Below are 27,204 nucleotides of genomic sequence, written 5' to 3'. Positions count from 1 at the left end.
AAAACAACAACAAAAAAAACCACTATCAACAGAGCTGCTGATATTCCCTGCTACAAGCATATAGCAGCCTACAGGTCATAGCTATGAAGTGAGAATGTCATAAGAAAGGCAATGCCTCCATTTGAAGCCAGATCTCAAGAGAATTCACACCCTCTACTCTGCTATCCCACCCCCCACTCATCATAGTCCTCATTTATATCTTACACGGTCTCCTTTTTTAAGGATATCTGAAGATTCTTGAGAATCCCCTGTTTCATCAGGGTAAATTCTGACAAAAATCAATTCTGATTCCTTGTATGGTGACTCTCACAACAGATAAGAAGGGTTTAATACATTATGAACCACCAAAACAATCCACTTTGCCTGTTTTTGCAGAGACAATTAAAGATCCATCTTGAGAACAGATGGCAGGCACCATATTCCTCAGGAGACACTGAAGTCCATCATAATTGACCAGAGTATCTCAGCCAATTTTGTACTGGGAGAAAAATTGTTTCTTGAGGCCTAAGAGAACCAAAGCTGTGAATCATAAGATGCAACCACAGGTACCATCAAAACACAAAACTGAAAGGGTTGGAAACATTTTGAGAGAGGAGATTTTTCTTCTGCATATATAGCCAAACAGAGAAGGGAACAGACTATTATTAGTGGCTAAGGAAAGGACTACAAACATCACGTTGGAAGTCCTTAAAGCACAAGTCAGAACATTCCTCAAAAACTGGATAAATAGACATTTTTGAAGAGATGTGCTAACTTGTTTGAGACACTAAATGATAGCAACTCTCTCACTTGCCAGTAAGTTTCTCCATTATTTAAGTTAACCTAAATTACTACGAAATGTTCTCTTATTTCAAGGTTGAATAGGTTAAATGTCAGCTTCCATTAGTAAATCTTACTATGACAGTAAACACCTAACTCCCTTATTATTAGCTATCATGCACACATAAGCACCTGTACAGCAAAGACAAGTCATCTCCTAAACTCTTTGATAAGCTGAATAAATCATGCACCCAACATCTCACACATTAAAAAAGAAAAGAAAACTCATCATCCAAGCCCTGAGCTGCACTCAGAACCAAACAAAATAATGCAGTCATAACCTTTTCAGCTCTGAAGAGGAGCAAGATCACATCCCTCCTTCAACCTGACACTCCCCTTTGCACTGCTGAAGCAACTATCTTCAGTGATACCCAGTATTCTTCCAAATCAATGCTTTCCAAAGAAAGCCTTCTATCCCATGAGGACAGCCTGTTCCCAAACACACAGTACCTTGCACTAAGCTGTATCACACACATTTTTGTTGGATTTATCCTCAATTAACCAGGCATTTCAAGTCATCCTCTAACAGCAACCTAATCTTCCTCCTCCTCAAATAGTTTTTCAATGGCAAACCTTACTGGCAAGGTTTTGATAGTACTGTCTCCATGGTTGATACAGATATTGAATAGGAATGAGATTGAAATAGATCCCTGGCAGAAATTCTCACTACAAATGGTCTTAATCACTACTGTCTCCCCATTAATTACTACTTTTTAAGATCTATCATTAAAGAGGTTTTTAATCCCTCTGTGTTCTGTTTATTTGAGATAAGACAAGCATTTTTTTTAATCAAAATCGGTCATGTGGACTAAATCAAAGGGTTGAGCAATGTTTCACTGTATCACTACTGCTTTGCACAATGTTGTCAAAATAGACAAAATGTTTGTTTGAAAAGGTATTACCTTGCATTAAATCATGCTGAATAATATTAACTATCTTCAGATTCTAATATGTTTTAACACTTCACAAAAATATTTTTATCTTGGATCAACAAATGCCTAATTAGTGTGTACCTCTTTGGGTCATCCCTTCTAATTTTTTCTATATTGAATTCAAGTGGACAGTCTACCAGCCTTCTATGATTCCCCTAATTTACCAGAAGCTGCTAAAAATTGACATTAATGGATAAGAGACTTCCTTGGTTTGACCATTATCCTTGGCCATACCCTATATAGGTTCCATCTGTTTTAAAATATTAGCAAGTCCTGTCTCATCCTCCTTTGTTATTAATTATATAAAAAACAACACATGGCATAAATACTTCCTGTGACATCATAAGCAAATACTAAACAATTTTTTTTTTTTTTTTACACAACTAGTTACTAATACTGTATTCAGCTTATACCTACATTTTTTTCTCTTCGTAAGTAGTAAATTGCTGCCTTCTCCCCTGAACTCATGTCGATATCTCAATGATTTATTCTCTTCTACCTCATCTTCCCTCCCTTAATTACAGGTGGCTTTGTGTTTTATCAACACACTTTCTGTGACTGTGGAATCATACCTTTTTGGCCATCAGTATGATTTTGCTGAACATCTTGTAGCTGTCATTAACACTTCCCTTTCTAGAGGTCCCTTCACAGTCAGTTATCCTGCCAATTGTTTAAACCGAAAGAAAATGACTCTTCTAAAGCTCCCTTACATTACTGACTGATGCCATATTCTGTTTGCACAAAGTAAATACAGACAAATAACAATCACTGGTACCTAGGCAACCACGGGATTTCAGGTCAGCTATTAACTCTTCTTTATCTGCTAGAACAAGGTCAACTATTGATTTATTCCACCGTTGGTGCAGAACTGTGTGCATTAAAAGATGACCTATTCCTTCTAGAAGCTTTCTAGAAGTCTTTTTATTGTCAACATGAAATGTCGAGTAAATATTACCTGTTTTAAGCAGCCTATTTTATTTGCCTCCCTGTAAGAAGCACATATATAAGGAAATGTTTGTTCCATACCTTAGCATATTTCAGAGATCAGTTACAGATACAAAGTAGGTGAGAAATGATTTTAAAACCTGAGTAATTTGAATTCATCAAGAAATGCTTACATCTGCAGCTCTCACAAATGACAACAGTATGCAAAGTGTTGTGTAATTTCCCTTAATCACACGCAAAACAACACATCTGAAGTCCACCTCTACTCAAGGCTACATTAAAACATTAGCCAATTCTCTGTGCCTTAGGACTGGGCTGACCTCTAGCATTCTGTTCAATCCTTAAGGGACTTCTTTACTCCTTCCCCACCATTACATTTATTTCTTCCTCTACTGCTTTGCTGTCTACCCAATCTCTCTCTTTGTACAGTAGTTTTGAAAAATCACTCCAGGCAAGGATTTTGAGTCTCTCAGATATGACGTTGAGGAGATGTGACCTGACACACAGAAAGGGGAGGGGGAAGGTGGGGGTTACTAGCCAGCCACAGCTTAAGACTCGGACAAACACAAGTCCCCTGTAGGAGAAAGAGTCGGTTTCAGTGAGTCACCTAAGGAAAAGCATCCTGATCCCAAAAAAAGAAGTAGCAGTGAGGGGCATTCATAGAAAACTGCATTCCTGCTTGAGGCTCTGAGCATGCCGAGAGAAGCAGCACTGACAGAGAGAAAGGGAGATCTACTGGAGTCACTGATTATTTCCTTGGCAAAATACCAGGGCTTTCTATTACGGGAAAATAGTACAAAGCTTTTTTATGCCCCAAAAAATGAACGGTCTTCTGGTAGGCACGTCTCTTAGCAAAAACAAAGCAGTGTCAGGTGCACTAGCCAAAGATTTTATGGGGAATATACCATTTAGCCCAATTAAATCCTGTCATCATGCTGGAACTCAAGATAATGTCTAGAGAAACAATAAACCAACAACAAATAACCTGAAGAACAATGGAAACCAACATGTATAGTGAGTCTTTCCCCACTCTGTGTAAAACTCGCGATACCATTTGGGCCCCTGATAAGGATGGAAATCCTTACTGAAAGCAGTTCGGCTGCATTTTCTACAAGTCACTTCTCAGGACAGCAGTTCATTCACATTCCCTGGGTCTCCCCATCAATAAAACAGAGACAAGAGTAGCTGCATCAGTGTCACCAGGGCAGGAATATTCTTGTCATTTCCATCTCATCCCCACGAGGAGGGGGAGGGGGAATCTGATCCAACGTGATTGATTATGAAAGCGGCCAGCCATCAAGCCAAGCACAGGTCCCGAGGAAAGGGACAGCAGCAACGTGGAATGGTTTATGTAAGTGATAAAGCTCCCAGGAGAGGGGAGCAGCAGTAGCATAGAGCAGGGCGTGCTAAACACAAGACTGTAGCAGGTGGTCCAAGAACTGGCTGTGATTTCAGCAAGCAGTTTATCCAGACTGGACGGAACTGCCTACCACACAGCCCTACAACAGCAACAAGCAAGCTAAAAAACACAAGCAGAAGAGGCAACTGAGAATATTCAGAAGTCACAGACTGCCAGGAGATGAGCTTCACCCTGAAAATACTGCCGCACTCTTAACATCCATGGACATCAATTAACAACATGGAATTCTGGAATCAAAGTTTTGGTTAGGACCTCCAGAGGTCATCTTTTCCAACACTCTGCTCAAAGCGGATCTAATTAGATCAGGCTGCTCAGGGCTGTGTCCAGTTGAGCCTTAAACACCTCTGAGGATGGAGGTTCCACAACTTCTGTGGGCAACATGTTTCACTACTTAACCACCCTCACAGTAAAAATATTTTCCTAAAATCTAATTGCAATTTCCCATATTCCAACTTGAGTTAATTGTCTCTTATCCTATAACTATGGGCCTCCGAAGAGAATCTAGCTCCACCTTCAATGTCCTCCAATGAGGTAGCTGTAGACAACAAAAATATCTCCCCTTAAGCTTCTCTTCTCCAAGCTCAACAGGCCCAGGTCTCTCAGCCTCTCCTTGTATGTCATGTTCTCCAGGGCCCTGACCATGTTGGTGGCCTCTGCTGGACTCACTCTAGTGTGTCAATACCCTTCCCGCACCAGGGAGCCCAAACTGGGCATAAGTGCTCCAGATACAGTCTAACAAGTGCCAAATAGAGGGGAAGGAACACTCGCCTGGACCTGCTGGTTACACTTACTAGTACAGCCCAGGATGTGGTCAGCCTTCTTCACTGCAAAGCCATGCTGCTGACTCATGTTCAGCTTCCTGTCCACCAGGACCCCCAGATCCTTTTCTGCAGAACTACTTCCCAGAGAGTCAGCCCCCAGCCTGTACTGCTGCAGGAGGTTATTCTCTCCCAGTTGCAAGACCTTGCACTTGCTCTTGTTGAACACCACGAGGTTCCTGTGAGCCTATTTCTCCAGCCAAGCTTGGCAGCCCTGCTCTCCTGCGTTTGACCACTCCTCTCAATTTTGTCTCATCCACAAAATGGCTTCTTATGGCCAGAAGAAACCCTCCAGGAACAAGAAGCAAAGAGTTCTCGGAATATGCAGCGATTTGGACTCTTGCTGGCAAGCACAACTGAAGACGTTAATGAATGTTTTAACATGTCTGCACACTTTGTTGACTTTCTATTGTCTAAACTACAAACGGACAAGCCCACTTCTTCTCTCATTTACAGCAATTTAAACTCAAAGTCCATGAATTTAACAAATATACAATACTGTAACTACTGTCTATGTGAGCATGTATATATGCATGCATACACCCAACAATCGCTCAAGAGATGCAACTACTGAAAAAAGAATTCTGCAGAATTTGGAGGAGCGGCTAGCTATCCTGTTAGGACCAAGGTATACACTCAAAGCAGCATTGTTAGGGTGACAAGAGGAACCTTAGCTTTGGTGTTCCCTGATTTGAGGCCTCTACACTGCATCTGAAAGAGGCAGCAACATTTAAGTCTGTTAACTTTACAAATATTTCTTGTTATTTATAAAGTCTTTAGAACATACCATCAACCAAGGATGCTACCATCCTATCAATAAGTCAAAGATTCCTGATGATGATATACAGATAACTTCACTTGAAGGCGAGGTTATGAAGCATCTAATTCATTTATCTCTGTGTCTATACCAAAGTAGCCATCGCCTATATTTGTGGGAACAAATCCTTCCCCAAAGAACTTATATACTGAGATAAATAGCACACAAAGTTTAGAGGAGAAACTATTCAGTCAAAACAAAACAGAATGTATGTCATACACAATGTAAAATAACATCTGACTTGCGCCAGCTCTTCCACATGCAATTGCTGGTTGGCCAATTTCTTGCAGCACTTTTTTAAAAGCAAAAGTGGATCATGAGATGTAAATATTTCAACAAGTTTCTAAGCAACTGAAAAACAGTGCTTTGCAATGGATATATTAAGTCAACTCAGTGCTTAATCTTGGTCTTCGCTGGGAAATAAGGTAAAGTTTTAATTTGTTTTTTCCAAGCCAATTGTTAGCTGACATGCAACATCTTGATACGAACACAGTTATTGCCCTACTCCAGCAAAAAATTTTACAGAATACTGACTAAATTGGCATTTTCCTCACATGAATACACCAGCACCATGTGTTCCACCTGTGGTGAAGGAGAACCTGCTACGCCTTAAAAGGCTTCAGTAACTTACCCCAAACATCTGTCGAAGGTCAGGATCTCGAAAGCGGAAGGGAATGTTAGACACATGAAGTCGTTTTGGAGTGGATTTGCTCTCGGTATTCTCACTGCTCTGTGTCTGTGACTGCTGTCCATCTGTCTGTGCCCCTCCTTCTGTCTGCTGAAATCAGAAAGACAAAAGTGTGTGCATGACTGGAAACCACACAAATTCCTTTCACATGCGTTGTCTGTCTCTTTTTAGGTATTAGGACTACACTTGTGATTGTGGTATCTGAGCACTTGACAATTATTTTGATAAAGCCAGTAATGCTTAACAATTGATCTGTTGTTCTTCCCCTTTCTTTCCATGAGCAAACAGTAATGAGATCTCAGTCTCCCTCCCCTCATATCACCTTTTAGCTTAGTAGACTTGCCTTTAGTTTTCTTAAATTGCTTCTCTCTTTTCCCCTGTTTTTCCTCACTTCAGCTGTTACCATATGAAAGCTCTAATGAAGAGGCAGATCTTTAAAATCCTGAAACTGGAAGGTAGTATTGCCGCTTTAATCTCACGTGGCAGGATGTTCACATAATAATCAAAATCCCACAGCTGAAGTGGCAGCTTTTCACCAGACCAATACCAGAAATGCATCTGCTCTGTTGAGCTCCCTTCAGAGAAATACCACGCCGAAAGAAAATTTGTAATTAAATAGTAAAATCCATATTTAAACAGCTTACAGATATCCTTGATTAACTTTTTTAGTACATTTAAAAGTCAGCTCAGAAACAGGAAACAGTCATTTCCACTCCAGGGCTTACAAGAACTCCAAGTGCTACTTCCTGCTACCAATTCCACAGCTACAATAAGGGAATTTGTTCCAGCGTTCCCAAGAGCTGACTGGTATAGCAAGGCCAGGTCAAGGGGTGGGCGAGGGTTACTTGTGCAAAGAAAAAGTACAGGAAAAAGGTGGTGGAAGAAAGGAGACCAGAAGAGAGCCCTAATACCCACACAGACAAGGCAGACAGGGAAGAAGAAAGGAAGAGAACCTCAGCCACTTGTGCTGGGCCCAGAGTCAGAAAAGGTAACATTTGGACAAGGCACTAAAATTAAAGGCACCGCCCTTTTGCAAAATGCCTTGATAAGAAAACTATTTCTTGCACTTTAGTCTGAAAAATGCCCTCAAAAACTCAGAACAAAGCAGATAATATCTGATCGGTTTTATTGCCCTGTCCCTTTCCAACAGCGAGAGCTGACAGGCCAAGGTATCCATAGAGTACCCACTCTCTCCATCTCTTGTGGTTTGCCTCAGCTGTGTCAGAGTAACGTTCTGATCACGTGCATGATGTACTCTTAAGCATCATTTCATTTCTTTACATGCTAACCTGACTTCTTCCTTAACCACCAAATGAAGAAAAAATTCTACAGGAATGCAAAGACCATGCAGTTGCTAAAGTCAGTCTGTTTTAGGCACATGCAAGAACACATACAGGCTTTAAAACTTAATACTGAGTAGGTTTGGGGATTGTTTTAAATATACAATTTGTCTACCTCAAAGAAAAAGAAGTCTCAGGGGAGTTACCCACACACTGACCACTGACTGGACATGGTAGACTGCCCTGCACACCACTCAGTAAACAAACACTTCATGGATATTTGGAAAGAAACATCTCTGCACAGATAAACTAAATTGTCAGCGTTAACATAAAGCTTCTTTTGACCAGAAATGGCTTTTACAGATATGACCTTGAACTTGCATATTGGTTATAAAGGACTGACAAGAGCAAACTAACAGTAAGCACTGGGCTCTTGTCATGTAGGGCAAAACAGTGGCAGCTTTCCATTTTGTTTTAATGGGGCTGTGTAGGCAGCACAAAACATGTTTGATCTAGTTAGTACAAAATAAGCCTTGATAGGAAGAATGGAGCAATATTGCTTTGCAAGTATTTCTACTCCCCAGAACAATGCAAGTCTCAGGAGAAGGCTAGAAGAAGCAATCAGTTTTATTTGGCTAAGACTCATCCACCCCTAAATATCAAATTTTTAGGAACTTCACAGAGCTCCACTCAATCATATCTGAAAAGCTGCCTTCCCCTCCCTAACCTCCCCCCCTCTTCCCCTACGAGGAAATGCATCTCCAAACACACAGACAGTGCACCCTAGGGGAAGAATCAATGCAGCTGGCTTGTGATTAAATCACACCATGCTATTTGGCGGTTTTATTTCTATGACTCCGTCAGAGTCCTTTGCTCCTCAGGGTAAATCTGTCCAAGAGGGACAAAACACACGGGTAGCTCATCCATCACCAGTCCACAAAACGCCTAGGAGTGAGTGTTCCAAAACAACTCCCCCAAACCAGCAATGCTCTCGCTCAAAGGGATTGCTTTACAGTCCATTTTCGGGCACATTCTGGAGCCTCGCTATTGCGATTTGCCAAATCCTAGGTTTCCCATGACTACGTGTGCAATTGGCAAGTAGGCAAACACACATGCGCACAAACCCCTCAACAGACAAACATGCTTAGTCCATCTTCTGCCATGTGATTTATTACAGGCACAGTTTCTGAACAGCTGTAACAAAAACATTTTAGTCCTTAAATTCACATATAAGCTACGCAGGAGTGGATCTGCTCCTTCCACAGGCAAGGAAACCAGTTTGCACTCCTCTCCCATCCATTTGCTCGCAGACAGAGGGTAGCACTCCTTTCTTATCAAGGGTGCAATATATCATGTACAGTGGCCTACTCAGAAACACTCACGGCTGTTCTTGCATATGGCAGAGTGCCGCTGCCACACAAGAATCAGTTATACAGCGTGTTAGATGCGTACAATAAGACAAAGGCTTCAAACTGGAGAAACAATAGGAGGAACAGAGGCTCTCAGTCGAGTCTTATCTTTTTCACTGCAGTCGAATCCCCAAATGTTTTCTTAGGCTTTCACATTTCGTGGTTTTGCAGCAGTAGTTTAACATCAAATATCTTCTCTCCCTGGATGCTGCAACTCCCTCATTTCTATCATCCATGGCCCTAAGGTAAGGTTTGAACTTTCATCCACTACAGCATTAGCTCAGTGCATTTGTCTACTGCCACACATTCAGCTACAACATAAATGAAAGAAAGAGTCTCCTCAGACCCTACTCTCCCCCCCCCCCTTTTACGGTTATTCCTTGTCTTAATTCATTAAGCAGGAGATGAAAGGAAGGGCCTGGAGTCTGTTTTCAGGCAGCACATAATGGAGGCTGGCAACAGTGTTACCCTGACCCAGTCACATGGTAAAAGCCTACATTTCACCAAGCTCCCTCTCCCCGCCCCGACTCCTTCCCCACATCAAGTTTCAGCTCCTTCCTCCTGGCCTCAGGTCAACACTTCAGAGGAGAATTGGCCTTCGCCGCCGATCTCAACGTGGCACACAAGGCAGCTAGCACTCGCTGCCTAAGTCTCAAAACGCTTTTACTCAGGTGGTGCAGAGACATGGCAAAGATCCTGCATTTGAAAACAGTACTGGAGCTGTGTTACCTCCTCACCATAGTCTGTGCAAGGTCATATTGTCATTCATGTCTGCACACACAAGCCTTGAACTCTCTTCAAGGTCACCGAAAAACGTATCAGAGCTCAGGACTCAGAATATTTGCTTTGCTTTAACTGCTTGTTTCCTGCGCCCCATGCCACCTCTCCTTTTCCTGCACAGAAACCTTACGCAAAACAAGGCGGCTTCAAAGAGGAGTGTGCATGTAGGCATGACAAAAGGGGAGAAGGAAGCCTGAACAATATTAGGGTGTTTTGCAAGCTTTTGGGGACAGCTATCCAGCTACCTTCCCACCTCTCAACTAGACTCTTCTGTCCTAAAACGGCTGGTGAACAAGCAGTTGCTTAGGATTTCTCCTCGGAGGGAAAGACACAAGGGCTCCCAGCGCCACCTGAGCTCAGAGCAGATATCTGCATGAACAGACACAGGGCTAAGTCACAGATGAGCGAGACAAACACCAGTGCGACAGGCCAGCACAGAGCCTATTAATACACAGTACATTCTGTTTCCCTCTCCCACTTGCTTCTTCAGAACTGGAATTGCTTCAGATTCAAGTTGCAGAAAAGTAGAAAACAATCCCCTCATCCTCTCCCCCGGGAAATACGAAGTCCAAAATGTTGCGAGTCATAATGAGACGGATATAATACATAAATTACTGAAAAAATTATCTTTAAAAATACCTATATTTAAGAGGGGCCTTGGGTGGTTTCAGAATTTCGGAGACAGACTATGCTCCCTCCACTACTTCTAGAGTGATTTTGGATCAAAAAAAAAAAAAAACAAAGAAGGGAGGGGTAGGGGAGGGAAATGTTGATCAAGAGCCTGAGGAACAATGTGGAGACAATGACCAAAATTAATGACTGACAGATGGCAATCTCCCTATGGGGAAGGACAGTATAGGCAACACGGCAAGCACTCAGCAACTTCCAATGAAGTATTTATATCAAAACAACCATTCACCAGTAAATAGATGTCTACTAAGCAAGTCTGATAGAAAAAAACAGTGATGAATTCGATAGTGGTCACTAAACCCCTCCCACGTCTCATCACACTCTACCAGGGCATGAGTAAGGTTCACATCCAAGAACAAAGGGCATGGGAACTTCTGCTGCCTATATTGGTTTATTGCGCAGAAGAATGCAGAAATAATAATCACCTTTGAACAACAGCAAATTTCATTTAAAAATTATATCAATGTAGTTGATTCTTCAGAGATGCCAGCGTGGTTATATAAACAAGAATCAGGCTATGCTTCAGGCACAGTTAACAACGTGCCCAAGTATTCCATATGCCAAAAACTGCATTAAAACTGGCCGAGGATGTACCAAAAAACTTATACAAGGCTTTTAATTGTTTTCAATCTACTGAGATGAATTTAAGGCATTTTTTTTCTGATTATCTATTGTCTGTTTTCAGACATTCTAAAACTTAAGTCATTTTGTTCATTTTCTTCACTGTAAAAAGATATCCCCCCACCTAAAATCAGAAAGTAAACTGATACATAAAAGAACATAGTTTGCTAAGCACCCCGCACAATGAAGACATGTCTTACTACATGTCATGTAAGATTTTAAATGCAGCAATATTAAAAAAAAAAAAGCTTTGTTTTTCTGAGCATTATGTTTTTCTAGGCTTCTCTAACTTTTTTCTTCAATGCAGTGGTGAAATGAAACACCCACTCTGCTGGTCACGATGCCAAAACCGTTGTGAACAATTCCACTCCATTTCTCATAAAACAGGAATGCCCTGACAAGCTGGATAAGGTAGCAAGACTTCCCGAGCTGAAGTTCATCTCTGGACCATTGCATTTCCAAGCCAACAAGAACAGCTAACACAATAACAGACTAAAAATCTGCCCAGCCCACTGTCTTCTTTCTGACAGTGGCCAAATAGAGTATCTGTGGCAGAACATAAGAATAGGGCAAATGTCTAGTGATGCTTCTCCAGCACACCTTCCCAGTCTCCAGCAAACTGAGCCAGTTCATGTCTTTGTAGTTGGTCACTGGCAATGAATCTATCGCCCATGAACTGGTTTAATGAGCTTAAGCTCGATTATACTCTCAGCTTCCAAAGTGTCCTGTTGCCAAAAGTTCCACAGTTAAATATTTTTATGTGAAAAAATAAAGACAAAACCAACCCTTTCTTTTGTTTTATACATGCCATCTAATCATTGCCTGCACGCATCCTAGTAAGTGCAAATAGGAAAGTTTCCTATTTTCTTTTCCACACTATTCAAGATTCTATAAGTCTGTCATATCCTTTCATTCCTCTATGATCTTTTTTCTTTTTAAGTGAAGATTTAGTTTCTTCTCATAAAGAGCCTGTTACATCCTTTCCATCATCACTATTCTCCTTCTCTATACTTCTAGTTCTGCTGTAACCTTTTTGAGAGATACAGAAGCACCATAGCTGTACACTCTAACATAACGGTATTTTCTGATTTAGTTCCTATTTCTTTCAAAACCATTTCTAAATCTGCCTTACTGGACACAAGTCTACAAGTGCTGACAAATAAAATAACCTGCCTCATACTCAAAGCAAATTCCTGATGTTTGATGCCAGAGTTTGCTGCCTTAAGGCAGCAATTTCCAAGCTAAGGTGTCCAAATAATGAGCAGCTAGATAGTCATGTAAAGCCAGCTCCTCATGTCTACCTGCTAAACAGTACCAGAAGACAAGTGAGGCTATTAATTAAATATATTCTTCACCTCACATGAGTAACTGCTTTAATTACTAAAATGTTGATAAATAATTACAGAGGAAAACTCTTCAATCTCAGACTAGGCAAGAAATACCCAAAGGAAAGTCATCTTTGTAACATCATCCGCATGTTACAACAGTAAGTTGAGAACCCTTTGGTGATATCTGGGGCACAGCTAGATGACTGTACAGCCTCCCACTCTTGCCTCTGAACAGGATATGTAGGGGTCTCCCATCACAGATGTGTCTTTAAGAAATCAGCAATTCTATTTTTGTTAATTGTGTGCCAGAGGAGTTGTATATGTTTCAGCATGGCACGTCAAGAAGTTGAGACACATGATGCTGTGTAATTAAATAATGCTTTATAATAGTTCATGACAAGGTAACACCAAGTCAAGAGCACCTGCTATTTTCATGCAAAGTAATTTACATAAACTTGTTCCCGTACATCTATACCTCCAGCTGCATTCTGTAATTTATATAGACACAAATTCTTCCCTCTGACATTAACAAGAGAAATGAGTTGAATAATCAGCTCACAGTATTAAGTATATTGCATTTACTATCAAGCAAGCTTTTTTAGTTCAGTGGATGATTAATCTTCCCTCTGAGGCTAGAGTACCAGGAGATGCAGTGAGCTGACAACTGCTCTCGGCTTCTGGCCATCCGCTCCGTACGTTTACCTTGCGACAACAACAGCATTTGCTGGGTTCCTCCAACAGCCACGTTAATTCATTAACCCAGCAGAAGAATTGGACAGCCTTCTGCCAGGTCAGTGAATTAAACTAGCTCACATAAGGAATGACAGAGTCAGTAAATAGGAGTGGGAGTTTGCCTTTGGAGCCAGCGAAGGGGAGAGCCAGACCTCTCCTTTCTGACAGCAGTGAATCTTTAGATCGGATCAGCCGCCAGAGGAACTTCAGCCTAATTAACATCTCCACTTGGAGCTATCTGTGATGAGTGTCTCCATTAGGGATAAGCACACTAATGTAAACTACAAAAAAAGAAGGGAGAAGAAACCAGGCAACCCAGCACTATAAAAAGTGAAATGCAAAGTGTCAACAGTTTAAAAGACAGGCTGCTACAGGCAGACCAAATATGGTCTGCTACCTCAGTCTATTTTTAATCCAGGTCTTTCAGCTGTGCTTTTGGACAGTATCAAGAGAAAGGACAGATGCTTGGAGAAAAAGACTGGGAGGACCCACATGCCAGATAATAAACAAAGCCCCACAGATGAGGCTTGAACCTAAAATAAAAAGATCCCAAAATACTAAGTTGTTTGTACTGCACCACCGATTATGCCTATTTCTCTTCCACTGCCCCGGCTCTAAGAGTTTGAATCCTTCCCACCACACTCAGAACTCCCATACCAAGCTTACCCTCAGCTGATGGCACCAACCAGCCATTCCCATTTGCACAGTGGTTTTATGCAGTGTAGGAAAGCATTTAGGAAGGCATGGACTTTGACTCTCAAGGTTTTATTTTCCTTAAGTTCACTGCTGATATTCAATCTCAGGCTTCCAGATCATAGTGTATTAACTCAACAGACACCACCACTGATCACAAGCCATCCAATCTGACTTGCCTGTCAGAATCTGCCAAGCTTCTACAGAGAGGTGCTCCCACTCAGAGTGTAAGAGGCAGACCCCATTACACTGCTGCATAACCTGTTCCAAATCAAATGAAAACCCCCTTTCCATGAGGGACCTTAAAGCCACCCCATCTCCTCTGTCATTTTTGCAATTATCCTAAATACTAACAGACTTAAAAGGAGGAATCTGAAAAAGGAGGAAAAACAGCTGTCCCACTACACCTTTTGCTATCTCATTCTGTACAGCAGCTTGGCCGCAGCACAGGTCCTGATTTAAAAGCAAGGACGGACCTAATCTGTCTGGTTGAAGGAATTTCTGAATTACCCCCTGGGAGCACAGGCTTCACGTCAGCAGCTAAGAAATTTGCTGGCTATTCAGTCTGGGATATCGTCTTCGCACACACAACAGCAGCTGCGCTTGTCAGTCCTAAGAATGGGAGGGCTGGATCATGCATCACCCGCAATGACTTCTTGCTGTATTAAAGTTAGCATAGTTATTTGAGGAAGACAAAATGGTAAAAATTAAAAACCTTAGACCATAGCAATCTAGTCCACATGGATTTAGCATACGTGTCAAACAATAACCAGCATATGTGATGGACAAGATGCTTGACGAGAGCTGTGGGTGTTCAAGGTGAAATAACCTACCTGTCCTGCTGTATTTAAATAGCACCCTTTAGCCTGAGTAACTACCACGCCTTCTTTCCTTCCTAAACCTTCCTACTTTCCTTCTTTCCTAAGGATGTAGTTCCTGCATTATTAATCAGTGTACCGAGAAGCAGAAAAGTTACAAACAAATATATCCTAAGGCACCCCACAGAAACAAAATAACTTCATAGACTAAGACTCCAATACAGAAAGATAAAGGGACCCAAAACCTCCAAGAGCCAACGCACGTTAGAAAGTCTAGGAAAGCCCTTGGCTGAGGTACCTTTCCCTCCCCCTGGATTTCTGCATGTACAACCATCTGGAATCCTCTGTTTGAGCAATTCCAGCCACAACAGCAACACACTTATCTGTGCCTTTACCCTTTTCTGGCTAGCTATGGTCTGCACACCTGACTTTGCATGCTCAGCTTGCACATCTTTAACTATGTTAAACAATCAGAATAGACATGTCCACCTGTTTCCAATAGCCAGTACAAATGTTACACGTTATTCAACCTATTTCTCAGCTAACCTCTCCCAGTCACAGTCCCTCCGCAGCATCCTGGCAACACCACTTCCTCCCTGCAGTTTCCCAGCAACACTCCCTCCCACACACATGGACTCCTGTTCCCTCTTCTGAGGCTAGAAGCATCACCACATCACCCTGCCAGTGCACATATACTGTGGGCTCCTCAGAGCTTGCATTAGTTGATGAAACACAGAGCTCTATCCTGCAGTGCAGTGGAGATGGCTCCTAATATGGAAGAGGAGCAGAAGGTTTGGCAGAAGCTTACATCCAAGGTCAAGGCTCACATCATTTCCATTAAAAAAGAAACACTCTTAAGCTCCGGACAGAGATGGGAAGAGCAAAAATACATGGGGAAAGCTGCTGCCTTGTTTTATTCCCCATTTCCATCTTTCACATCAAATTGGCAGTCCTTGGAGTAGCTGCTTGCTCTCAGGCTGGAGACTAGCAGTCCAGATGTTACTGGCTGGCAGGGCATGGGACAACCTGGTACTAAAATGATGGCTTGCATTACTGCACGCTATGCCTTGCATCAGCTCTAAGTTTTATTTCTAGCCTGATCTCTTCTTGTCTATATTTGTATTGGCCCTAAGGCTGAGGAAGACCTTTCAAGTTCTTTCTAAGCATTACCAATGTGCCTTACTGGCTCTGTACTCTTTTCTTCTGTGAGACATTGAAGTTGTGACATTCCCAGGATAAAGTCAAAGATATCTTATCAAAGTCATAACCAATGTTATCAACTGTGCAGCCACTGTCCATTGCAGAAAAGCAGAGCTACATTCTGGGAACCATGCATGCTTGAGCTGGCACTATCAGTTCCTCCAATCGTTGGCACTAAATTCACTCAGTACTTACAGGGGGAAAAATAATCTCTATGAGCCAAACACCCAACTACAAGCAAAACTGAAAGCATTAACAGATTAAATCCGCCCCTGAGCACTGAAGACTCTCACCATAAGGCTCTTTATTAGGAAGTTAAGTCTTAACAAGTGGCTTATGGGGTGGATAAGGCTTTTCCTGGGATAATCTGCCAGCATGTTGCCCAGTGCCAGTTCCAGGCCATGGGAAGAAGAAAGGAAAAAAAACGTACAAAGGTGAAATCTTTGTGTGGTAAATGGATGCATAGTAGCTGAGAGGTCTTCTCCTATCTTTGCCCCCTCAAGCTCCCTGTCATCTTCAGAAAGTCAAAGAAAAGTATTTCTATATTCTGTTAGCTTCCTGAAAACAGAAACATATAGGGATTACACCTACAACACATGCTCACTCTAATCCTTTATACTATCAATCTTCCAGAATTTGCCTTCATCACATTTATTTGAATTGTTCACCAGTTAGTTCAAGGTAATTAAAACTTTTGTAAAAGACCGTCTCTGGACAATGCCACCAAAATATTTTTCCAAGCTACAGGTAAAAACACCATCATCTCAACTGTCATTTTGCTTTGCAGACAATTAGTTATTACAGGGACATGCCTGAGGGAAAGACAGGAACGTAGTAATGGAACATCAGAACCCATGGTCTTTTGTAATTTTCTCCTTTTTATATCCACCACTGATTTGCTGCATCCTAGTGAAGCAGTCAGCAATCTAATCCACAGCTGCTTTGGAAAAAGTGTTGCATTGTCTGAAAAGCGCTGCCTCATTCTCCTGCTCTGCACCCTTCTGCACTTACTGCAAGAGATCCGTTCTGCGTGCTGGCCGTGTTCGTGCTCTGCTCTCCATGCGGCTGCGTACTTCCGTAGAGCGTCAGATTGTGCTCGCTGGTCTGGCCTGCATAGTCCTGAGTGTGTGGCACCCCATACTCTGTGGGAATCCCATTCTGTGGGGGTGGCGGAAACGGGATTGTGGTGAATGGCTGCACCATTGCATCAGGAGTGGCTGCTGGCTCCTGGTTACCCTGAAGAAAGATGAAACAAGAAAATGGCTTTAATAATCTACAAAAGATGGATCAAGACATCATCCTGAGAAATCATTTACAAACATGCACATGTTCCGCAGAGTTTGTGTAAATATGCCACCCACTGCCATCATATTATTGCACAGTCTTCGGTTATCTCCTCTCTCAGAAAGAGCACACCTTGCTCCTGTGAGCTGCAAGACTGTTCTCTTAATCTCTTTAGGGCTCCTTTCTCACTACTGGGTGGCATAACGAGACCAAATCATGGGGTTTGTAACTTGCATAACCTTGTAATCTCACAAAATACCTTAAGCATAGTATGGCATTGTTTGGGAAGGGAGAGGAGGCACCAACTAACTTGAAATGGAGAAGGAAACCCAGATAAAATAACAAGGTTTTAACTTCTAGAGATATTTAGAAATACCATATCTGGGTCTGTCTTCTCCTGCCTGATGTTCACAACTCTGCAGACCACATGTGCATAAGGCCATATTCTTCTCTACTGCATTTCTGAAAATGGAAACCTCCCTCTGCCATGTTTTAGGATCAGTCTGTGCAACAGCCCCTTCCTTTGCCCTGGCAGTACTGAGTACGGAACACTGATGCCCACGTAGCCAACTGCTGGAAAAATCTTATTTCCTTTTTGCTCGCCATGCAGAAGACAGATAAAAGCTGTGGCAAAATGAGTTGAGAACACAAGCCTGGAGCCTGTCATGTCACCCTGTCCCTGTCATGAGCATCACTACGTTCATATGAGGCGTTAATTACACACTCCTCCCTCAGCTCAAGGCATCCCACAGAGATCTCTGTGCTAGGATAGGGGACGTTTTAGCAGCTTTTAGCACTGCCTCAGATGCAGCTGACACCAATTGGATGACTCTGAAATAGACAGCTGACCACACAAAAGATATCCCCAAAGACGATAAAACTCCCATCCCACTATGCCTCAAGAGTACCTTAAGACAAAAATAAAAATAAATAAAAATAAATAAAAATAAATAAACCACCACCAATGCATGCACCATTGCAGCCACTGCTGGACTGTGACAGAAGGGAGAGCAGGGAGCTGTATTCAGTCACCTGGGGTAAAGGAGAACAGCCCTGACATTGAAACTCAACCCTGGGAAGCCCAGTCTGCTGCACTGCTTCTACTGCTTTCACCATCACAGCAGAAAAAAATCAAGGAAAAGATTTATGATAGGAGGGCTGTTTGATTTATGTGCGTGTGTCAACAGACTAATCCTAATTTTAAATTTTGGCTGCTGTTCCAGCCCTGGGTCCTCCCCCACAAAGCCCGGAGGTACTTGAGCCGATCCTGACACCAGCATGCTTAAATCAATGGAGTAAAAGGAAAACACTCCTTAGCATCCTGTAGATAGGAAAAGCGGAGAGGGCAGTTACAAAGTAGCCTTTCAGCAGAGCACAAAGGGGGGCTGAAGAGACCTCCAGCAAAGCTGGACAGACCTCTCAGTCCCTTTATCAGACTACCGGCAGATTTCCATTCCAGGCGAACGAAATGGTGATAAATTCGGCACACCTCCAGCCAACGCCGGGTCACTCAGACCCTGGCTGAATCCCAAATTTGCTCTGACATTAGTCTATCTGGTCTGCATCCCCTGGGGGCCACGTGGCCGCGTGCTCCCGCAGAGAGGGAGAAGGAGAAGGAAGGGCATTCAATACCATTTAGCAGAGCGGAGCTGCAGCCTTGGCCCCCGCTGAACAACAGACAGTTTCATTAACTGAACTCCAATGATTGCAAAGCCTTGCTGTTTGCAGAAACACAAGTCTGCAGCCTTATCTAAGAAAGAAAAATTAACACAGGCATTCCAGCAACGGCCAGCAGCACCACAGCAAAGCTCAGCTACTTGCATACACCGAGCCTGAGCAGTTGCAGCACTGTATCGCGTGCTAGCAGCTATACGGAGATTTTTGACATTGAGCACGTTTTCTGAAAACAGGATGGGTTTTTTCCCCCCCAGAGGGGCAGCTCCACATCCGTTAACTTCCTCTGGTTTCTTTGCCATTCTCAGTTTCAAAAGCAGGGGACTTCTAACTTAATCTAAACCATGACCAAGATTTGCAGGGCAAGTTTTACAAATGGGAGGGAAGAGAGGATGAATGATGGATATCCAATTGCAAGCTAAATATCATCAAGCAAATCACTCATCTATCCAAAAACTTTAGCCTGCCACAACAGCTCTACTCTGATTACATATTGCTGCCAAGTTTTTTCACTTAACCACATTTCCAAATACAAGATTTCACTATATCCAGTTTCCTGTTTTTTCATGTACAGGCCATATTGTCTGTCCCTTTTTTCTCCCCCCCCCCCCCCCCCGGCCTTTTTTTTTTTTTTAATAGCTAAACATGAAACAGATTTTTTTTGTTTTTTAATTAGAATTGGTAGGATAACTCCAGGAAAGATGCAGTACCAGAAACTATTTTCAATTTTCTTAGAACAAACTAGATTTAGGAGTTGGTAGTATCGCTGATACTAGGAAGAGAATGCTAATTAGAGGCAAACAAAACCTATTATTGCCATCTTCTCAACAGTGCAGGATTGCTCCCTAAAGGGCACACTCCGGCATTTTGTTTAATCTCGCTCTTAGACTACTTAAAATGCCAACCCATAAACCTTATATAATATTATTTTCAACAACAGTTCTTCCCCACAGTTAAAACAGTTCCTTCTAGTTTAAATGCATTTCAACCTTTTAAATATTTTTTCCCTTCTTCAGTTCTCTACAAATGTTTGAACGGTGAAAAATGTTATTTCTCTCGGTTTTGGTGTTTTGATAACACATATGAGGCGTGATTAAGCTCTAGATGAATAAGCCAAAATATCCTGGTAACTGTCACTATTACTTCTCTCTGACCTTCCTAATATCTTTAAATAAAGAAATTCAGGTGCAGAATACAATGTTTTTAATCACATTGTCATTTAAATTTTTCTCTAACCTCATTAACACACAGAGATATTTTTATTACAAACGTATCTTTAATTTAATGTCTCGGGTTATCTGTAGATCTTTCACTATTATGCTTGTCCAGGTTTCATCATCACACTGAGTATCTGTAATTCAAATTACTTTTCTCTTGATATGATTATGTACACATTTCCAGTTTAATTTTTTTGTAATTTTAATTTCCTTCGATGTTTTAGAATTATGTTTCTTTCGTCTCCACAAGGGTCTGTAAAAAAAGAACTCTGTTAAAAAAAGAAGCTCTCTACAGGTTTTGTGACATACTGTTATCTTCGAAATGCATAGGAAATGCTACCCTATTCTGTGATTCTACCAGATTTCAGCATTTACACAACATTTTCAAAGACTGAAATAAAAATAAAATAAAAATCTCATTTTATCTTCAAACACAGAACCTGGATTCCTTCCTCTACTCCTAACCCTCTACTCCTAACAAAGAGGCGTCGCTTTTCCCACTTCTCATACGCAAAAAGTGATTGAAGAAATCCTGGCGAAGTAGGAGGGGAGGCAACTGAAAGCGTTTTGTCTATCCAGTCTCTGTAACATCCCTCACTGCAGCCTTGCCAGTCTTGCCTGGTCCAGCTCAGGAAATTCTCTTAAAACTTCACAGGAACGCAGCGACAGACCAAGTTAGGAACGTCAAAGAGCAGTCGCCATCCCCAGCTACATGTGAGGATCCTGCCACAGGGCGAGGAAAGCTCAACTGCAGTTACCCCTAAGCTACTGCAGCTTCCAGCTCACATGAAACCATGAAGTAAATCTAAGGCAGGAATGGAGAGCCGATCCATTCATGCAAGACAAGGTGGCTGGCCACCTCCAAGAGGGGAGCCAGGGGACAGCCGGTGGCTGTTCCAGCAGTTCCTGTGTAGCTGGTTCCCTCCATAAGTCAACGTGCTCCCGTGCCAGCCACATAAGCTGCTGTCCCACGCTCACGAAGCAGGAAAGGGCTGTTCAGCGCAACTGTAACCCTGTATAACTAACTAAATGCGGGCCCCTTGAATGAAAAAAAGGGGAAAAAAATGCAATATATCCATACCCAAGGAAAGCATGTTTTATATTCATCCTATTCCCCTCTGCCCAATAAAAGCACACATCTACAGCCAGGTAGGGATTCAAAGCAGCTCCCCTCATCCAGAATTTTGACGCATGATTCATCAGCACACGACGACTCCTCAGGGCACAAGAAGGTTATGGGATGTCAGTCAGATTTCCCTCTTCAGCCGCCTCTTCTGAACCCTGCAAAAGCAGGGCTACGTGCTTGCAGATGCCAGCTGAGTCTCTCGTAGCACTTCCTCCAAATTCGGGTTTTGTCTATACTGTTCAGTTAAAACCCATCTCACATTTTGTTTAAAAACAATTTAGTTAAGCTAGTGAAAAATCCCTAATGGGGACACATTTCTAAGGGTTTATGCAGCTTTAACTTAATTAATGAACTTTGTAGCTCCAAGCTAAGTGCACAACTGTAAGTAAACGAACTTAGCAGTACCTTGCAGAAGGGTGGAGTCTAGGGACATTTCAGTGAAATGTAATGTGGTTTAGCAAATGTGATTTAGGATGAATTCTTTCAGCAGACAGCAGGTGGTGATCCAAGATCACAGCACTGGAATACAGAGAGTGAACACCAGAAACACATACCCAGTCTACCCAAAGACCTCCCCTACTTGTATGAAACTGTCAATTAACATAGATTTGTTTTGTGGAAGGATGGTTTTGTTTTGCTTACTAAAGAAATGCATGTAATTATTGAGATATGAAAGGAGCCTTATAGTAACACAGCTCTGGATTGCTTCTCTATCAGCATGCCAATATATGCATAGTCAATTAAAGTATTTAAAGTAGTCAATTAAAGTAAACTAAGTAAATAAAAATTGCAATTCTAGTAAACTTAAACTGGCACAACTTCTGCACCGACAATTGCATGTAAACTGCCATGAGGCAGATGGCCTGTGTAGTCCATTATCTTATCTGAGAGTCATAAGATTCAGAGAAAGGTGCAGAGAAATACTGCAATACATAATCATCAAATAATCTCTTCTTAAAAAGAAATGCCTTTCAGCTCTGGTAACCCCCCATAACACTGGAATGCATGCGAGTATATGTCTACCTGGGATAGGGAGAGCCAGACTGTTTTTAACAGGCATGAGTTCATTGAACTTACTTTATTAAACCTTGAAGTAACTGACTTCTAGCTAACTCAAGGCAATTAACATGTTTGTGAAGCCTAGTGCGTTCCAGGCTACAAATGTTTGCTCTTTGCACTAGCCTAATCCCTTCCATAAACAACAAAAATGTTTGTAGCTTGGATCTAAAGAGTCTAATATGACAATTCACCCTCGAGTCGTTGCCTACTCTAAGCTCTTTGCATGAAAGGAATCATTGTGAGCAACAGACGGGGATGCAGGAACTGTGCAGTCTGTCTTCCACCTCCAGGTCACAGCCTCAGTATTGGGGAGGTAAAACTGACATTAAGGATCCCACAGAAGAGGCCAAACACTGCTCTTCAGTTATACACACAGTCTGCCACAAAGCAAGGGAGAGACATTTTCATTTTCCTCTAATCAAGAGAACTCAAGTGAAATTTTTGAGAGGAAGTCAGGTGTCCACCGATGTACCACACCCACCTATAGTTCCATCCTCTCAGCACCCAAATCATCAGGGTCCTCCCTAAGGAGTCAATTCTTCTACTACAAAAGCACAGGCCTACAACACAACTGTGCTGTAAGAGGCTCAAGGTATAACAATAAAGAACATATGCTGTTTTCCCCTCTCACAGCTGAACACAAATTAAGCTTTGCTCAAATTAAGCTCACCTTTCCCGCTCCTTCCGGGACACCTTCCCCTCCTAGGGTGCCCTCTGCACGAGCCCCTGATGGGAATAATGCTCTCAGCTGCAGCTCCAGAGCTGCTCTGGCTGGAGGTGCTGCCATCCCACCTCCAGCTGTGCGTTCCTGTCCTCTCCCCTGTGCCAGCTACAGCACTTCGTGGACCCTCTGCTGAGCCATTTCAGCACGTATCCCAGAAAAGCTACTCACTTTTTGTTGTCAGGTTAGTTTTGTTCCCGGTTAAGAGTGCTGAAATGGCTTGGCCAAGGGTTAGAGGAGAACTGGAGCCAGGATGGAAAGGGGGTGGAGAAGCAAGGGAGGGAAAGGCCACAGGCACCAGCAAAAGATGAGAGCAGACTGTCAGGGAACTGCAGTGTCAGGCACACATTAACCCTCTCCCTAGGCAATCACAGAAATTGCCCACTGATGGTATCAAACATATCAGCAAGCAATTTCTTTGTGAATGGGAGGGGATACAAAGCAGCGTGAGGTTCATTGCAAGACACACTAGGAAGCTGGGTACTGGCATTCCGGAAAACCAAGGGCTGGGCTGGCACCGGAGAAACCCTGACCTGCATCTGCAGCTCTCACAGCAAATTCCAGCATGTAGAATCTAAGCCTTGATGTTCAAAATCATGCTTTTGTGCTGTAGGGTCATGAAGACACTCAAACACAAGCCAAAATGATGTTTGGGGTGATATGGCAATATCTTCCCGACTCCGCAGTCATGCTGAAACAGTGACTCAGGTATGTGAACCCTTCAGCTCTCTATTAACATCATACAAGCTCTTTACCCTAGAACTCAGAAATAACTTTCCATGTCATGAACATTTCATTACTGAGCAGTTTATGGATGGAAACAGAATGGAAGTGTAGAAATAAAAGATGCATAAAGACAAAAAGGGAGGGGGAAAACGGAACAAGTAAAATAGGACAAAAAATACAAAAATTAAGATGGTCTGTCTAGAAGGCAAACATGTAAGGTAATAGATAAGGAAGCTGGATTTCGACTCTACCACCATAGGCACAACAGTAGTTCTTCCTGAATCCTCCCTGAAAGCAGCATTCTACCTGTAGATGCTCTTACATACATTTGTTTGGGTTTCTAATTCACTTCTGTTAAAACAGAGGAAAGTTTATACATACGCATTCCTTGTTTCAATTTAAATCAGACATAATCATGTTGGAATAGTCTTTTTTTTAATTAGATTAACTTAAATCTAAATAAAATATCCACCAAAAAACCAAGATGTCCGCATACAAAAATCACACCTAACTAGCCATTTAAAGGTATGTTTTCTTTAACTGTCTGGTGCAAGCTTGTGCTACATTATCTAATCTTGCCCTTCCTTCTCCTAGATATGTAAAGCAAAGAAGGAACAAGTTATCTTCCAATACATACTATATCATTCCAGACCACCAAAAACTGTTCTGTAAAACAGAACAGCTGGTCTCCCCCCCCTTTCCTTTTAATGCATTTGAGATTTTTCTTTACAAAGTAGTTCAGCCCCCTTTTTTGTAGGAAAGGAAGAAAGAAAATCGTAGTCTTATCTTACTCATGTACACAGGAAGCACTCACTCATCCCCACACTGTCATTATTTCCAGTAATGGTCAACTTTTACTCTATCCCTATGTACAAATGTAGGCTCTCAATGCTGAATGCTTACACTCTTAATTAAGGGGTCTCTGGGCAACCTGCAAAGAGTGTTCCTGCTGGATATAGCCAAAGCTTTAGTTATGCAATATTACTAAGGCCCAGAGCCCATCTACTTACCAGCCTCAAACACACCTGTTAGACTTTCTGATTTAAAAGACACTGATTTGCTGCTCCTGAAACCTACATTATTCACCCTTCAAAAAAACAGTTAAATGTTCAGAGCATTAAGACTTCCCAAAAAACACTTTCCATCAATTCACACTTTCTGAGGTTGATTAGAAAAAGAGAATTCCGCTTCAGGAGACTACATCAACTTCTCAACATCTGTTTCCATTCCATATTAGGAATGAAACTACTACCTCTGAAAGTTATTGGGAATAAAGGGGGGTGGGTTGCAACAGAGGGGGAAAAAAATGACCAAAACGGATAGTTTCTGGCTTTACTGCTTAGAAAGTAAGTGAAAACTCTAGGCTCAATATTTTGCTGTAAGTCAGTCCGTTAGCACCTACTCTGGCAGCGTTCTTCCCAGCTCTGCAATATTCCAAATTAATATTTTCCACTAATATTAACTTTAATATGCTTTTAAATGGTTACTCAGGTGTGATTTTGAATGTAGACATCTTTTTCGGATGGAAGGCTATCTTATTTAGAATTAGGTTCATTAATTGTCAAATATTTTGGGGAAAAGTTTTCCATAAAACAACTAGCTCTCAATAAATCAAGATGAAAATAAAAAGTGCATTCTTATACGTGGAGGCAGCAGGAATGAGAGGCTGACGATGGGGAGGAGCTCAGAAACTGCCCCTTCAGAAGTCGTCTATGGTTGTATCAGATTAAATGTAATACAAAACTGCACATCTAGTATTTGGGTGCTCACATAAATGACTATGAAGTGCCAGAGAGGACCTGCCAGTTTTGGTTTTCTACCCAGCTCCTGCCTGCTCACCTGTGGTTTCCTCGTAAAATAAGAACAGCAGAACCCGGAAACAGAACAGGGAAGAAAATATCCTCTGGACCCATGGTAATTCTCTACCAGCATGTCAGGACAGTCAAAGTTACTGTCACACCAGCTAATTCTGCAATCGACTGCTCACTTCATAAGACTCTTTTTCAAGGACTATGGAAGATGGCAGCTCTCCAGGTGACACCGTATTCCTAAAGCAGCATGAGCCGCTCCAATCCAAGCATGCACCTGAGCTGGACTGAGAAGCAAACTTTCGTCTCATCCCCACACTGGAAATGGGCTGTCTCCCAAAATCTGCAAGCGCATCACCAGATCAGAATGTGTGTCGAGGTTTATTCTTGCAACCTCAAGAATTCAAACTTTTTTTAATGACAGTTTAAATCTTCAAGCAGCTTACATAGCCCCTTAGAAAGATTTAATATCTACTTTAGTCACAGGAATTTTTCAAAGCCCCTCCTACATCATGTATCTATCCATAATAGACTCTTCTGGATCTCGCTGTATACATACAGTGCTCCGCTAGGAAGGATTTGGAAGATCGTTTTTGGCACCAGACTTCCTTGTCTCCCTCTTGCCTTCTGTAAACAGAATGATCTGAAGGTGTTATCGAGTTGTGCAGAGGTGCTGCTCAGAGCTAACTTGGCTACTGGAGGGGAGACAACCAGTGAGAAAAACCTCAAAGCTTTACTTATGCAGTAATTACACAGGCCCCCTTCAATTCCCCCTATTTCACAGGATAGCAGAGAGTCCTCCTAACTGCCTGTATCAGTTCCAGCAACTCACAAGGAAAACCACTCCTGCCTGTGCTGCCAGCTGAGGAGAAGGAGAAAGGGAGAAAACACTGGGAAGGAGAGAGTACATCTGGAATCAATTGGAAAGGCTCTGAATGCCTTGGAAAGAACTGCAGAGCTGGCAGAAACCACAGCGCAGAGCTGCACGTTCGTACGTGACTACGGAGCAAAGGTGGGGGAAGAGATGTATGCAGCATACTAAAATACAAAGTCAGAGCTCCTCTTGAGATTCTTTTCCATGCAAACAGCATAATCTCTCATCCCTGTTACACTTTCACTGCCGCGGGTCTTTTGTGGGTATGGTCAAAATTCATTACTGAACAGACTGGATCAGATGCACATGGTCCCAGCCAAGGCAAATGAGACTCATCTGTGACTCAAATGCCAGGACTCAATAACAAAGCAACAGTATTGTATCAATCTGCTCTTGGGGTGCCGGTGGAGGAAACTTGTGCCTGACTTGGCATATGCTCGAGAACAGAATTTTGACGGTTTAGAAACGCAGATTTCTTCCACATTTACTTTCCACTCCAATAACGTAGTCTCCTATCTTCTGTTACTCATTTGTTCTGAGATGAGCTTTCCATTTCAAAGGAAGCCTTCATTATGCATCCTGGAAAGCAGAGATTCTGAAAAGGAATTCAGGGCCACAGAGAAGCAACTCACCAATGCAGCAGCCTGGTAAAAAGGGTGAATACAATGGTTTGTATATATTCCTAACAAGTAGGAGTAAGTAAGCAATATTATTTTGGTATGTCG

At 42.2% G+C, this 27,204-nt stretch overlaps 1 protein-coding gene across 6 annotated transcripts in view; it reads right to left on the bottom strand.

Annotated features, from left to right (window-relative positions):
* RBFOX2 (RNA binding fox-1 homolog 2) overlaps positions 1-27,204 on the bottom strand; it is a 177,626-nt gene that overhangs the window by 43,905 nt on the left and 106,517 nt on the right. For all 6 annotated transcript variants that reach the window (XM_064513143.1, XM_026117967.2, XM_064513137.1 and 3 more), the window contains exons 3-4: positions 17,002-17,226; positions 6,383-6,529 (exon numbers count right to left, since the gene is read on the bottom strand). In XM_064513143.1, the coding sequence (XP_064369213.1) occupies positions 6,383-6,529; positions 17,002-17,226 (372 nt within the window). The remainder of the gene's footprint in view (positions 1-6,382; positions 6,530-17,001; positions 17,227-27,204) is intronic.

This window comes from Dromaius novaehollandiae, chromosome 1 (genome assembly GCF_036370855.1).
Source record: "Dromaius novaehollandiae isolate bDroNov1 chromosome 1, bDroNov1.hap1, whole genome shotgun sequence".
Taxonomy (NCBI): domain Eukaryota; kingdom Metazoa; phylum Chordata; class Aves; order Casuariiformes; family Dromaiidae; genus Dromaius; species Dromaius novaehollandiae.
This window is presented reverse-complemented; position numbering and strand designations above follow the sequence as displayed.